The 12,059-nt window shown below is 51.9% G+C and overlaps 1 protein-coding gene across 1 annotated transcript in view; it reads left to right on the top strand.

Moving 5' to 3' along the window:
* Positions 1 to 4,472: 4,472 nt before the first annotated feature.
* Positions 4,473 to 12,059, top strand: part of VOLCADRAFT_105707 (uncharacterized protein) — a gene marked incomplete at both ends in the record, with an annotated part of 11,949 nt that continues 4,362 nt past the window's right edge. Inside the window, 12 exons of the mRNA XM_002952837.1 lie at positions 4,473 to 4,522; positions 4,608 to 4,800; positions 5,044 to 5,136; positions 5,363 to 5,496; positions 5,881 to 5,977; positions 7,233 to 7,483; positions 8,264 to 8,385; positions 8,940 to 9,016; positions 9,374 to 9,487; positions 9,670 to 9,789; positions 10,475 to 10,762; positions 11,372 to 11,479. Coding sequence (XP_002952883.1) covers positions 4,473 to 4,522; positions 4,608 to 4,800; positions 5,044 to 5,136; positions 5,363 to 5,496; positions 5,881 to 5,977; positions 7,233 to 7,483; positions 8,264 to 8,385; positions 8,940 to 9,016; positions 9,374 to 9,487; positions 9,670 to 9,789; positions 10,475 to 10,762; positions 11,372 to 11,479 — 1,647 coding nt within the window. The remainder of the gene's footprint in view (positions 4,523 to 4,607; positions 4,801 to 5,043; positions 5,137 to 5,362; positions 5,497 to 5,880; positions 5,978 to 7,232; positions 7,484 to 8,263; positions 8,386 to 8,939; positions 9,017 to 9,373; positions 9,488 to 9,669; positions 9,790 to 10,474; positions 10,763 to 11,371; positions 11,480 to 12,059) is intronic.

Here is a 12,059-nt window from a genome sequence, read left to right as displayed (position 1 = left end):
TAGAGGCGCACATCCAGGCGCAGGCGCAGGCGCACATCCAGGCCGCCGGCGGCTTTGCGCCTGGATGTGCGCCTCTATGTCTTCCATTCTCTTCGACATTTTGTCGATTTTGTCCATCAGCTTATCAAGTTTGTCGTCGCTTGGGGCTCCACCTGTTGGGTGTGCCGCGGGGTCCATATCGTCAGTTCGCGTGATAATACGTGCAACATTTTGTTGCGGGGACCTAAGCACCAATCTACATGGTGGCATTGCACCAATTGGGCGGTGTGGGTGGGAAAGTGGTGGCAACCCCCCCTCAGGCGGGACGAGGTCAGCCGCAGTGGTGTCGTTATGTTCACGCTCTTCGTGCAACTCACCCTGCCGTGTGCCGCGTTGCGGCTGGAGCGCGGCCGTGGGCAACGTTACCCTGGTCGGCCCCGGGGCGGCAGCCGTTGGCTGCGTGCGATGGCCCTGGCCCTGTTGGGTCGTTGTTGTCGGCGTCCTGCGCTGCATTGGCTAAGCGTTCCCGCATTTCGCGGCTTTTCTGCACGTAAGAGAGTTCCTCGTTAGCTTCCATTAGGAAGCCTAGTGCGGAGCGATAGTCTTGCTCCTCGCAAAATTGTCTGACTTTGTCAAACATGCGCGACGTCGGTGTGATGCCCCTACGCTGGGCACGCCTCACGTACTTTTCGTACATGTCCTGGACCTTATGTACCAGTTTTTGTGCTTTTGAAGGGCTCACCTGGCGCAGCTGGTAGCGCTCATGGTCAGCCTCCGCCGACTGGGCGGGTTGAGGGTTCCTTGGGCTTGCCATGAAGGATAAGTAGAAAATGTTTGAAAAAACTAAAAGGTATGTGCGGAAGCGTTGGAGTACTCGACTCCGAGGTCTTTTGACCGGTTGGTCTAAGATACCAAAGTTGTAACAAGGCTTGCAGTTGGCAAAGCAGTTACGAAAGGAAAATATCCAACGATAAAAGGTGGTATTGATAAATACCGTTTGGTATTGGAAGATTATGAATAGTTCTTGAATGTACCGTTGGTACGATGACCGTTGGCCCGGTGAGCCAAGGGCCGCCTTAGCGGCGTTGGCATCAAACTGGGCTTCGCGCCGATAAGGCCCCCCGTACGACTGGGGGGTGCGATCTTCAGATGACCGTAATCCAAACAGGAATTACTCTCTCTCGGTTGAACAGGGAGGAACCAGGGACGCAGGTCCCAGCTTTATGCAGATAAAGCCCAAGGCCATATGCAGGTATGGACTTCCGCAGCAGTGCGGCTGAACTCGCGAGTTCGTTGGTCGATCGACCAACAGTAGTCGCAAGCCACCGGCTAACTAACATATGTATTAGTTAAAACTGAATTCATATTCAGCAAGCATAAACAGGTTTTGGTTAACTACAACAGAGTTGAAGTAAACCGAGCTGGACGAACAAACAACCGACGGTTAGGCCATGGGGCCGCAAGCTCTGCAGAAAGCTCACAGTATACAACAGGTGTATACCTCGCGGCAATAGGTGTTTTTGATTTGTCTTATGCTGGGCTGCGCCCGGAAGCCCGCAACCCCCAGGAGGAGACTGCCGTGCAGACGAGTTTTTTGCCTTGGTTGTGAGTGGACCGGTGAGGTAGTGGTGGCCGCCCTCGGGAGGTGTGCGTTGCTTGTGGTACTTGAACATCTGGCCTTAGAGGACCAGTGTGCGAGTGCCCGTGTTGTGTTTGTCTTCTCGGTGCAACCGCGTCTTGGCTTTTGTGGTGTGGCGTTTCAGGCCCGTGGTCCTCCGTGTATCTCTTGCCTTGCTGGCTGCGTGGGGCCTTTGACTAGGAGGGTCTGCTGAGGGGCCGTACCTGACGTGGCTAGGCGTCCCCTGCCTTGGTTTTTGAGTGTGTAGTGGAGCCCCCTGAGTAGAGCCCCTGCCCCCGGTGGTGTTTTCTCTTTGTTCTTGTTTTGGCGGTCAAGAGGGACGAGAGCGCGCGAATAGGCTGGCCAGGCGAAGTGGGGCCAGATAGCCTGTTTAGGTTCCTAGAGGTGGTGTGGCGCCTCTCGTGCGGCTCTCGCTTAGTTCGGTTCGCAGTCTTCTGCGCCGCTGTGTTGCCTAGCCAGGGGCTGGGAGAGCGTCCCGGTTGGCGTGAGTGAGGGAGTGAGGCGCGCGCGGAGGAACAGACGGACGTAGAGTGAGGCGCGCCCGCCCCTGCGCTGTGTTTCGGTCCCCGGTCAGGGCCCCCAGTGCTCTCGGTCCTTTCTCGGGACGAGCCGCCCACAGTGTAACATCCCATCAGCAGTTCCATAGCAGCGGCACGTAAGTAGCTAGGGCTGTGCCATACTAACCTTGGCAGTGCCCTCCGAAGCCAAGCAAGGACTCCGCCCTAGGCCCTTAGGCATAAGATAACCAGCTCCTATAATATTGAGAGGCAGGCAAGGAGTCCAAACCCTCGTTCGCAAAGAAACGCACAAACCGACCAAAAACAGCGGAATAAGCTTAAGGGCGCCACGTCCTGTGCCTACTCCCCATATGTAGGATGGATCGTGTTAGGGGTATTCTTATTTTGTTTGCGCTTTATTTGCAAAAAAAACTGGACACGCACAGGCCATACGTACCAGCGCTGGCACGTACTAGCAAGAAGCACGTGCATATGCGGTTTCCTAAAGCTGTAGCAGACCTGCCCGGAGCAGGGCGCTCTCTGTAAGGGCAGAGGGCCAATGACCGCATTACTGATGATTGGGGAAGAAGACGCCCTACTTTCCAAGGCGCGTGAAGGGTTCATGCGCTGAATCGTTGCAATTACATGTAATGTTGCTCTTCCATCCAGCCAGTAGCGTGGTCATACATAAAATGCGGAATGCGCTCCATAAAAGCCTAACTTGCCTTTCATAATATGCCTCCAATAATTTGCTTTTCATATTCTGGTGGCAGGGCTATAGAAAAGGATATGTGATTTTATGGAAGAGTCGAGAAGATTCGTGTCCGCGCATTCGTCTTAGCAACTGTTTGGTATACGGATATGCATTCGCTGCATACATGCTTGCACTTGACCTTCCTAGTTCCATGTTCGCATGAATGGTTAATTTCGGGGTGGACATTAGAACGCGTGCGTTATTATTTCCGTTGCCGTAACGTCCTGACCGTCTCCCGGTATTCCAACGCCATGGTCCGCGGAAAAGAAGCGGTCGTTACAAATCAAATTTGTCTCAGGATCTTGCAACATTATACATGTCAAAGCAGATGGCGTAATAAAAATGTTATGCACACCGTAGAAAATGTTTGATTGATATAAGTTCCCCATCCATGGAGCATTTTGGACCTGCTGTAACTCAGCTAAATTACAGTCTGCCGCTGTCAAGCGACATTTTGTAAAACCGAACGGACGTCATATTCCGTCCAATGCACCAGTGGAAGCTTGAAGCTAGGCTGATCTTCTGTGTAATTTTTTCAATCCCCTGGGGCAATGTAGTGTATGGCGAGATAGCGGCGAGAGGCAACCTTGTGGAATGCACCAAAGACAGCCCTACCGAGGTAAAATTTTTTTATCCATTTAATTGTTTTGTTTTGATTACAGCGAAACCTATGCGCGTTGCTTGGCCACTTCGCAGACTCTGGCATGTACGAATAAGCTCGTCGTCAATTTGACGATTCCGCAAGGCAAATCCCTGACAGCTCAGCAAGAAATATTTACACTTAGATGTGTTAACAGGTAATCTTATCTTATTGCCGTTTCGTGCGTGGTATATATAGTGCAACTTTTACATATTATGCACGCATGCAAAAGCAAAAGGATAAGGACACCTGCATGTGTGACACGCTTTAACACGCATGTTGTCGTCCCTCCCTTTCCTGCTATTATAGCCGCTTCTTTTCCCTTTCATTCTCCAGCTCTTCTGGCTCAGTGTGTTACATATTAGTAACCAACCCAGTGCAGTACAGGCAGGACGGACCGAGAGGCGGCGTTAACGTTGGGAACTAGCTTTTGGGTAGCGGGACGTTTGCTTCTGTGTGGGAGCGAGCCGGCATGCGTGTAGTTCGTTATTCCTTGCTTACCTCATCCATCTTTTTTATTACTTTTCTACTCCTGTACCTGGAAGTTGGGGCCTTCAGTCTAGTTCCCGGCTGCAGTTGGCTGCGAGGTGTTGCGAGGGGTTCTGTACCTAACACTACTCGGGGGCTACTTCGAGGGATTTTCCGTACGGAGGATGAGCACCAACAACGAGATCCATTTACGGCGCGTGATGACTAGATGCTCCATACTGCAAGGCTGGTTCCGTGTGTAAGAAGGGTTCAGCTCCCTTGGCATCTCCCTGAGTACTCTTTGCCTGCCGGTGTTAAACCATGATTGGGCTCGAGTGCTCAGAGTCGAGCGAGGGTAGTGAGCCGCCATGGATCATCTGTTCCGCTGTGGTCCGGCATCCTTACGGCTCTGCTGGGGGAATGCGGAGGCCATGGAGCACACTGAACTCCTGGCTTTGCCCATACATACACCTGGCATACGTGCAACTAACAATTATGTATACATCCATGCATATTACCGCTCGATCCCGTGCGTCTCTTCTCCCGTGCGTCTCTTCACCGTCTCTTCTATCTGCCCATGCATACACCTAAATGTATGCATGCATTTGGATTTGCTTCTGCCGCGCGCAGTCCATCGGGCATATGCCCCTGCCCCTGCAACGCCGCTGTCGATGAGGGCTGCAGCTGCCGTGACCTGGCAGAGCCCCTGGTAGTGGAGTACAATAAAGAAGCGCTTTACGTATCCCACATGCTGAATTATACCGGGACCTATAACTATAAGCCATACGAAGTCCTCGACATAAACCCCCTGAAGCTATGTGAGGTACGTAAACGAGGGGGGTCGGCCTTGGCAAGGGTCACACACAGTGTGTGTGGGGGGGGAGGATTGCATTTCTGAAAGCCTGATCCCTATTGATCCCTCTCTCAAGGGTCTGAGTCTCTCTCAAGGGTCTGAGTCTCTCTCAAGGTTCAAAGCGCGGAGTCTGCAGAGGGCACTGAGTGGGTGAGGGACGGTGTGGCACATTCACCCGCCGCCACGTGCTGACGGGAGTGTGGGTGGTGGCAGGTGGTGGCAGTTTCCATGGCTCTGCACATTTCCAGTCTCGCTGAGGCAGGGCGCCTCACCTGGAGGGCGGGGAATAGTTGTGGGCTCCGCCCGGTAAGTAGCTTGAATGATAATGCTGGTCTGGGCAACAGGGTCCTCAACAAATGTAATTATTTGAAAAGCCAAGAAATTTCGTTTGCCACACAGCAAAGGAGTGAAGCTACCTGCCTGCTGCTGCGTACATGGCTGACATCAGGTAGTTAGCAGGCCAACCGCAATCACAACCGTCACCACGCGCATACATGCAGCTGCCCTGCCGCTTTATCTATGCGCGACACAGGACGCGCCAACTGACGACTGGCCACAATGCGGATGGCAGAAGGTGGACGGAAAGCGGGTGCCGGATAGTCAGGGCTTCTGCTGCTGGTGTGATCGCAAAGTGATATGGGATCAGACAGCGGTCAATGCTCGCACGTGAGAAAGGCGCGCGGGTGGATTGCGCTGGGGTTTGTATACGAATTATACGCATGCCAAAGTCCGCACTGCGTTGAAAATGTGCTCGTCTTACTTGAGCACCTTGGTGCTGCAGGAAGTCACAACAGCGGTGTTTCCTGTTCTCCGTGGCTTTTAGGTGTATAGATATTGCCCTTGAGCCTTCGGCTCGTATGGGTAGTTTTACAGGTTCACGGGGTCACGCACCCCCAACCATGTAACAACATATTGCGTCGCGTCGGGAACAACAGTAAATATAGGGTTGCATTATACGGCACTCCATGTGCTCTGATGAAACGTCGCATCGACGCCCACCATAAATCAGTGGATGACTCAACGCCTCTCCGGCCGAAACCCTGCCCTCAGGCGCGCAAACAAGGCCTGCGACGAGAACATGTTTCCAGAGCTTGAAAGAGAGCCCGTCTCCGCCCACTGTTTGAGGCTCGACGACCAGTGGTACAGAGTGAGTACGACAACAACTGGGGTACAACTGGGGATGTTTGTTACTCAGTACAGGCTGTTGGAAAGCGCCGTGTGCTGTGCTGCGCATGGTTCCCCCTGGGCAGCCCTAGGTGGCTGGGTCATGATTAGCGCGGGACTTTTGTTTACATCGTTGGCTTGCGGCTATCCTGGCTGCGCCGTAACGAGTCATATGAGCCCTGCGTGGCTGGAGAGCCGGGAAGGGGTACGGAGATAATAATCCAAGCCGCCCGTCGTCACATTGATGCTCCGGCAGGCTTAGCTGGGCGGAGAAGTGTAGCAATCGGTTGCCCATGTAACATTACAGACCTGTACGCAATTCGATACTCCATCCTACGGCAGTCGGGCGGATATGTCTGTGTTTCCTTGTCAAAGGCAGTGAGGGTTCGCGATGGCGTGAAGCATGCATATGTTCCGGGATCGAAACCTGTCAGAGTTGAAAAATGTCGCGTCCGATTGTCGCGTCACACGATTGTAGCAACGACAAAACATATGCGTACGGCAGACTAGCTTACAATGTAAATACACACGCATACACAAATGAGTATGCATTCGCATACTAGTCGTCCACAAGTCGAACAGCGAAGCGAGGCAAACACCAAACACCTTACGTGAGTAAGCGACAACACGGAATACGCATAATTATACAGATATTAACAAAGACGAGAATAAAAGACGGTGAATTGAACCTGACGGTAAAATGTTGTGACACGATGGTGAAAGGTACATGCCCCTAGTCGATGCCCCTAGTCGATGGACGGTGGCGACCTGGGATAAAGTTGACCTGCGAGCTGACCAGGAATGGAAGTTGAGCCGCCGCCGATCCGGCAGATTTCCCTTGGATGCCGGTGGTGGTGGGTGCGGAACCTGAGCGATCTGATCTACTGAGAAGTTGGCTAGGGTGACTGGATGAGGGTGCCCCGAAATACCGGGGAAGGCAGGGTCTAGATCTGCCGGGTAGCGGCCGCAGGGTGAAGATATAACCCCCCTGTCCCACACATCATATGTACCCTTGCTTTTTAGAGTGCATCACTACGTGCTGTCGTTTTCGAGCTATGCTGGCCCCCCGGCTCATTGCTGGTTGCTGCTGTGCTGCTTGCTGCTGTGCTGCGCGCCATCCATACCTCCACCCCGTACATCCATTTTACTGATTTTCCCATTTTAGCAATGCTTCCTTTCGCTTTTGTTCCGTTGTTATACCTGCCATGCGTCTTGCTATGTAAAAAACCCGCGTGCAGGGGTACAACCTTAGGCCCGGCGGGACGCTGCAATTCGGAGTCCGCTTAGAAGTGCATATCCCCACCGCCGGGAAGCCCGCCAGCATGGCTTACGTCAATGGCACATTGAGGATTTCCAAGTCTACTGTTATCACAAGGAGCGAGTCTCTGGATCTCACTCTTGCCGGTCCACTGGTAACAACCAGCAACAAAATGACATCGGCCAGGCTTTTGGGGGACTTAAGCTCATACGCACAGGTGCCAGACCTAGGGTACGTAAGAGAGTATGTCGTTACAGGGTGGTTAAGCTTCACCAGCGGCCCCCTTTCCCGAGGCAGTTCCCTGCTCTCCCATGCTAGAGGGGCACCCTAATCCGAGAGTATGCATGGCTAGTGCGCAGATGAGAAACTGCTGCTGAACGCGTTTCTGCTGTACGTGCATGGTGCGGTGCGTTCCGGGGGTTGCGGAAAGGAAATATAAGAGTATGGATGGCATATGAGTGTAATTTGTAAGTTCGTCTGTCTGTATGTCTACACATATGGGGTACATGGCAGGGCCCGGGCTTTATTTTAAGTTCTTCACCTCGTCGCCACTCAGCTTGTGAGGATCCTGATCAGGACCGTCATATGACGAGACCCTTCCGAACGTCTCGGGGTCGATCAGGCCCCGTTAATCCGTGTCTATGATTTTACGGGTGCATGTATGCCGCGGCCGTCATTTCACGGAAGGGTCCTACCGTTCCATACATCTTTGCATGACATCCCTCGCTCGAACTTGCTTCACATTATCATACCATGGTAACGATAATTTTTTTTGTACATTAATTAAACACTTCAATGTTTTGCGTACACCATTTTGTCTTTCGTATTTTTGACGTATTTTGGCTTCCGTATCCTTGGGGCCAGCATTTACGGAAAACCCTAAGTCCTCATTTTATTTTTACGGACTGCTCTGCAAATATGGAAGCGAGTCTTTCCCCGAGTGGTCGAGTAAGAGGCGCTGAACCTCTCCAGCTCAGCGCTGTCCCTCAACCCACCCTATCACGAGCACAGAACCCGGGCCTTGATGATCCCACGAGCTGATTTCAACGAAACGGAGCTTTATCCCGGGGACTCAGTTCCTGTCAATGGCAGGACATGGATGATGGTGAACCGCACAATGGTAACATACGACGGTGAGCCGCGATGCTTGTTCGGGGCCTCCCGAGATGCTGGTCAGGTGCTTCCCGCGTATTTGCAGTTGTTATGTTTGCCGAATTGTGTACTAGCTACCACAATACGTCATCAGGACGAGGTGCAGAGAATGGACGGGCCCGTACAACATCCCGATGCGCATTCAAAATAGTCAGCCTGTCTGCCTCATGTTGGATTTTGCGATAGACTAGGGCAAGCAACAAATTGTCGACAGCGACAGACAGGAGCACTAGTGTTGTTTCGTTAGTGTCCACTAATGCAGCTTTAAGGGGGGGGGTCATTATTGCATAGTTTTCACTCGTGCGACGCACGACAGCAGACTTGGTCTGCAGCTTCATCGATGAGGATAGAATCCTGTCACTGTATGATGTGACCCACTAGTACTGGTGTGGCACCCTTTCCGTGTTTCCTTTTGTCCATTGACCCTCAATCGGCTCTCACCTGAACGGATAAATGCACTTCCGCCAAATGCATATGCGTGTCCTAATCAAGCAAGCGATTTTTGGCCGCATGCACGCTCGCTTGCTGCCTGTAGGCCTCTCCTGCGACAAGATTGGCACGAGTTACACGGCATTCCGCAACCAGCAAAATGCCTGTTTCCGTACGGAATCGGTGGGTGGTCGGTTCCCCATTCCTGTGCCCGGTCCCTTGCCAGACATATGACGGAGGTCGCTCGCACATGCTAGTTATGCCTGGCCTCCACCGGTGATGCATCTAGAGATCCTATCGGGTTCTATAGGAAGCTTCCTACCATCTACACAAGCAAGCAAGCAAGCTAAACTAAGACCCGGCCGGGTCTTAGTCTAGCACATAGCCAACCGCGGTTGGCTATGTGATCCAAACTTTCCCGCCTGCCTGCCTGCCCTGCTGCTGCCGTCGTCATTCCCTTCCGTACCCTATCCATCCCTCCTGCTGCTCTGCAGCTGGTTCTTATCCTTCACACCTCCCTTCTATTTCCACTGCTCACAGACCTGCCTGAGAAATCAACTCAAGGATCTTTTCGAGGGTGATCAGAAACGGATCGGTTCCGGGATGACGCCACTTTACCTGCTCTCCCAGTTCAATGGAGTCAACGGAATGGCGGTGAGGTGTTTAAACCCCAGGATGCGAAATCCTCATAACTGGCAAGCACCAGTCGCAACATACACACCACGTAACAGCAGCCATAGGCTTTGAAAACATGCATACTTCATAGCCTTCCTTTTCGATACCCACCTTTTGCCGTGGTTGTGTCTGCACCATTCATCCGTACCTGTACTGGACAGGTAGATGCTATCGATGGCGCCATTTACTTGCGGCTGCCCATTGCCAGCCAGCCACCCTCAGTGATGCTCACCGTGTCGGCTGATACAGTGCAGATGACAACCGCACTTAGTCCGGGCAAGGTACGTCCGGTGTACGTACATACATGAAGTGTACGGTGACGCAATATTATATCACGTCTTTCACAGAAAAGAACCGATCGGCGGATGACAGATCCCGTGATACCCAGGATAATACCAAACGTAATTATTACTTAGCGATAGATTGCCATTACTACTACATAATGCTTTGCTGCACTTGAACAACACGCCGTAGTGCCTCCTGCCCCCCGCGTTTTGCATGATGGTGGATTCAGAGTTTCTTGAGAGTTCTATGCAAGTTAATGGCCCGACCCTCATATTGAATGTAGCTCCGTAGCTCCGTACAGAAATCCGCCCTGCCTACCGAGGAATATGTTTTGATCATCCTGTGCAGCACGATTCCTTGGCCGTACAACGAATGCCGTACAAATGTGCTTTAGTCCAGAAGATCTCGGTATGCAGAGCATCCGCGGAGACCTTTGGTCTTTGACCATCGGTGTTATCTTCACTCCAGCTTGCTTCTACTCCTCCCAGCTTCTACTTCCCATAAGCTCTGTCCCATCCGTCCTGCTCCTGCATTCCCCTCCTGCTCCTGTCTATTTCTGTTCTGTTGTTACCGATTATCTTAAGCTTCTAACCTCATTTGCGGGTACGTAGAGTTGTTGGTCCAATTAATCGCTTGTAAACCCTCCTGACTACCATACCGACCATCATACCCCACCCACAGCTTTCCAATTTGCGGATGTGCGAGTTCGGTAGCACCACGAGTTGCGGATCTTTGGGATTCATCACCCGAGGCCACATCTTCTTGAGTGTCGCCAACATGGGTCTCTTGCCCGCAGACTACATCATCGTTGTGTCCGATTGCTCGCTCAACAATGTATGGCCCATCGAGGCTCGAATGATTACAGTTAATGCTGGCCAGACAGTGAACCTCTCGCCACCCATTCCGATATACATGAACGATACCACCACCAAGGAGCGCTCCTGCGCGGTACAACTATACGATGCCACGGTATGTGGAATGTGCGGCGCATGCTTGACAAGATGTGCCGGTTATGCATCCAGCAGTCGCGGGTGTTCCGTAGTATTATCACGGGATCTGCATCCACCGATCGGTACTTTTCTGAACTCGTCATTTAACATGTTCCTCAATCGGTTAGGCCTTAGGGTTTCTTGAGGGGGGGGGAGAATGTTCCTGGTGGCTGGGTTCATGTTTACTGAATTATAAAAGTGGTTTACAAACGAGAATCCCATTAATAACCGTAACCACGCCTAAGTAACGAGCAGCATATACGAAATGAGCACGGAATGAACAAGGAATGAACGTCAAATGAAGGGATTTTCCCGGGAAATCGAAGGGAGGCCGGTTCCCAGAGTGATAATGACGACCGCATTAATCATCATCGGGACGTGTGGCACAGCACCGAAGGTTCGCATTTCCGATACGGCGAGCTATATCTCATGTCCGGGCTTATTAATTGCACAGGCGATGATGATATCCGCTCCGCGCGCCTCTTGGGTGAAATGATTTTTGGATAGAATTGCCTGCAGTGCATGTCGACCAACTGTCGGATGCTACGGTCTCTCTCTTCCCCGTACCCACCGCACGGTCCCTGGACAGGGTAAGGCTGTCGACAGGCAGAAACTGACCTTTGATGCCACCGCTTCAAAAGGCTTGCAAAAGCCCTCGCGGAATGTTAATGCCACAAATGCCACAAATTGTGACGAGGTGGGTGGAGTTTCCAATCAGATATGCGAAGGGTTGGGTTGAAAACTGGTTTGGGTCATTGATAACAGCCCATCGGAAGGGAGCCAATACCAAGAGTTGCGGATAGATCTATCCAGTGGATGAGTTTGGAGTACATAAGTTTGCCAGGGCAAACAATCTAAGTCAATTTACCGCGTGCCAATTGGAGGATGCCTTGTCTCAAAAGTTTGTCCTAGCATAGCTTGCGTAGCTAGTATTGCCTGGTTTTAGTTGTTGCATGTAAGCTTGTGAGTTGGTGGCCTGGTTCATGCTTATGGGCGACAATTGAAATGCCGGGACAATGACTTATTAGGGACAATGACACGGCATTTCACGCCCTCAAAGCGGGAACAAACGCTAAAACTAAATAAATACATAGTTCTAAATCTTCTACTAAAATTTTCCTGCAGCGTTAGAGGCCTTTAATTAATATTGGCGAACGATGCTTCCCGCGCTACCGGGATACTCCCTATGGCATAAACATGCCGGTTACCGACCGTTTGGGGCTCATTAACCCAACCGACCGTTAACCCAACTGATCGTTAACCCAACTGGCCGTAAC

Source organism: Volvox carteri (genome assembly GCF_000143455.1).
Source record: "Volvox carteri f. nagariensis unplaced genomic scaffold VOLCAscaffold_32, whole genome shotgun sequence".
Lineage (NCBI taxonomy): Eukaryota > Viridiplantae > Chlorophyta > Chlorophyceae > Chlamydomonadales > Volvocaceae > Volvox > Volvox carteri.
This window is presented reverse-complemented; position numbering and strand designations above follow the sequence as displayed.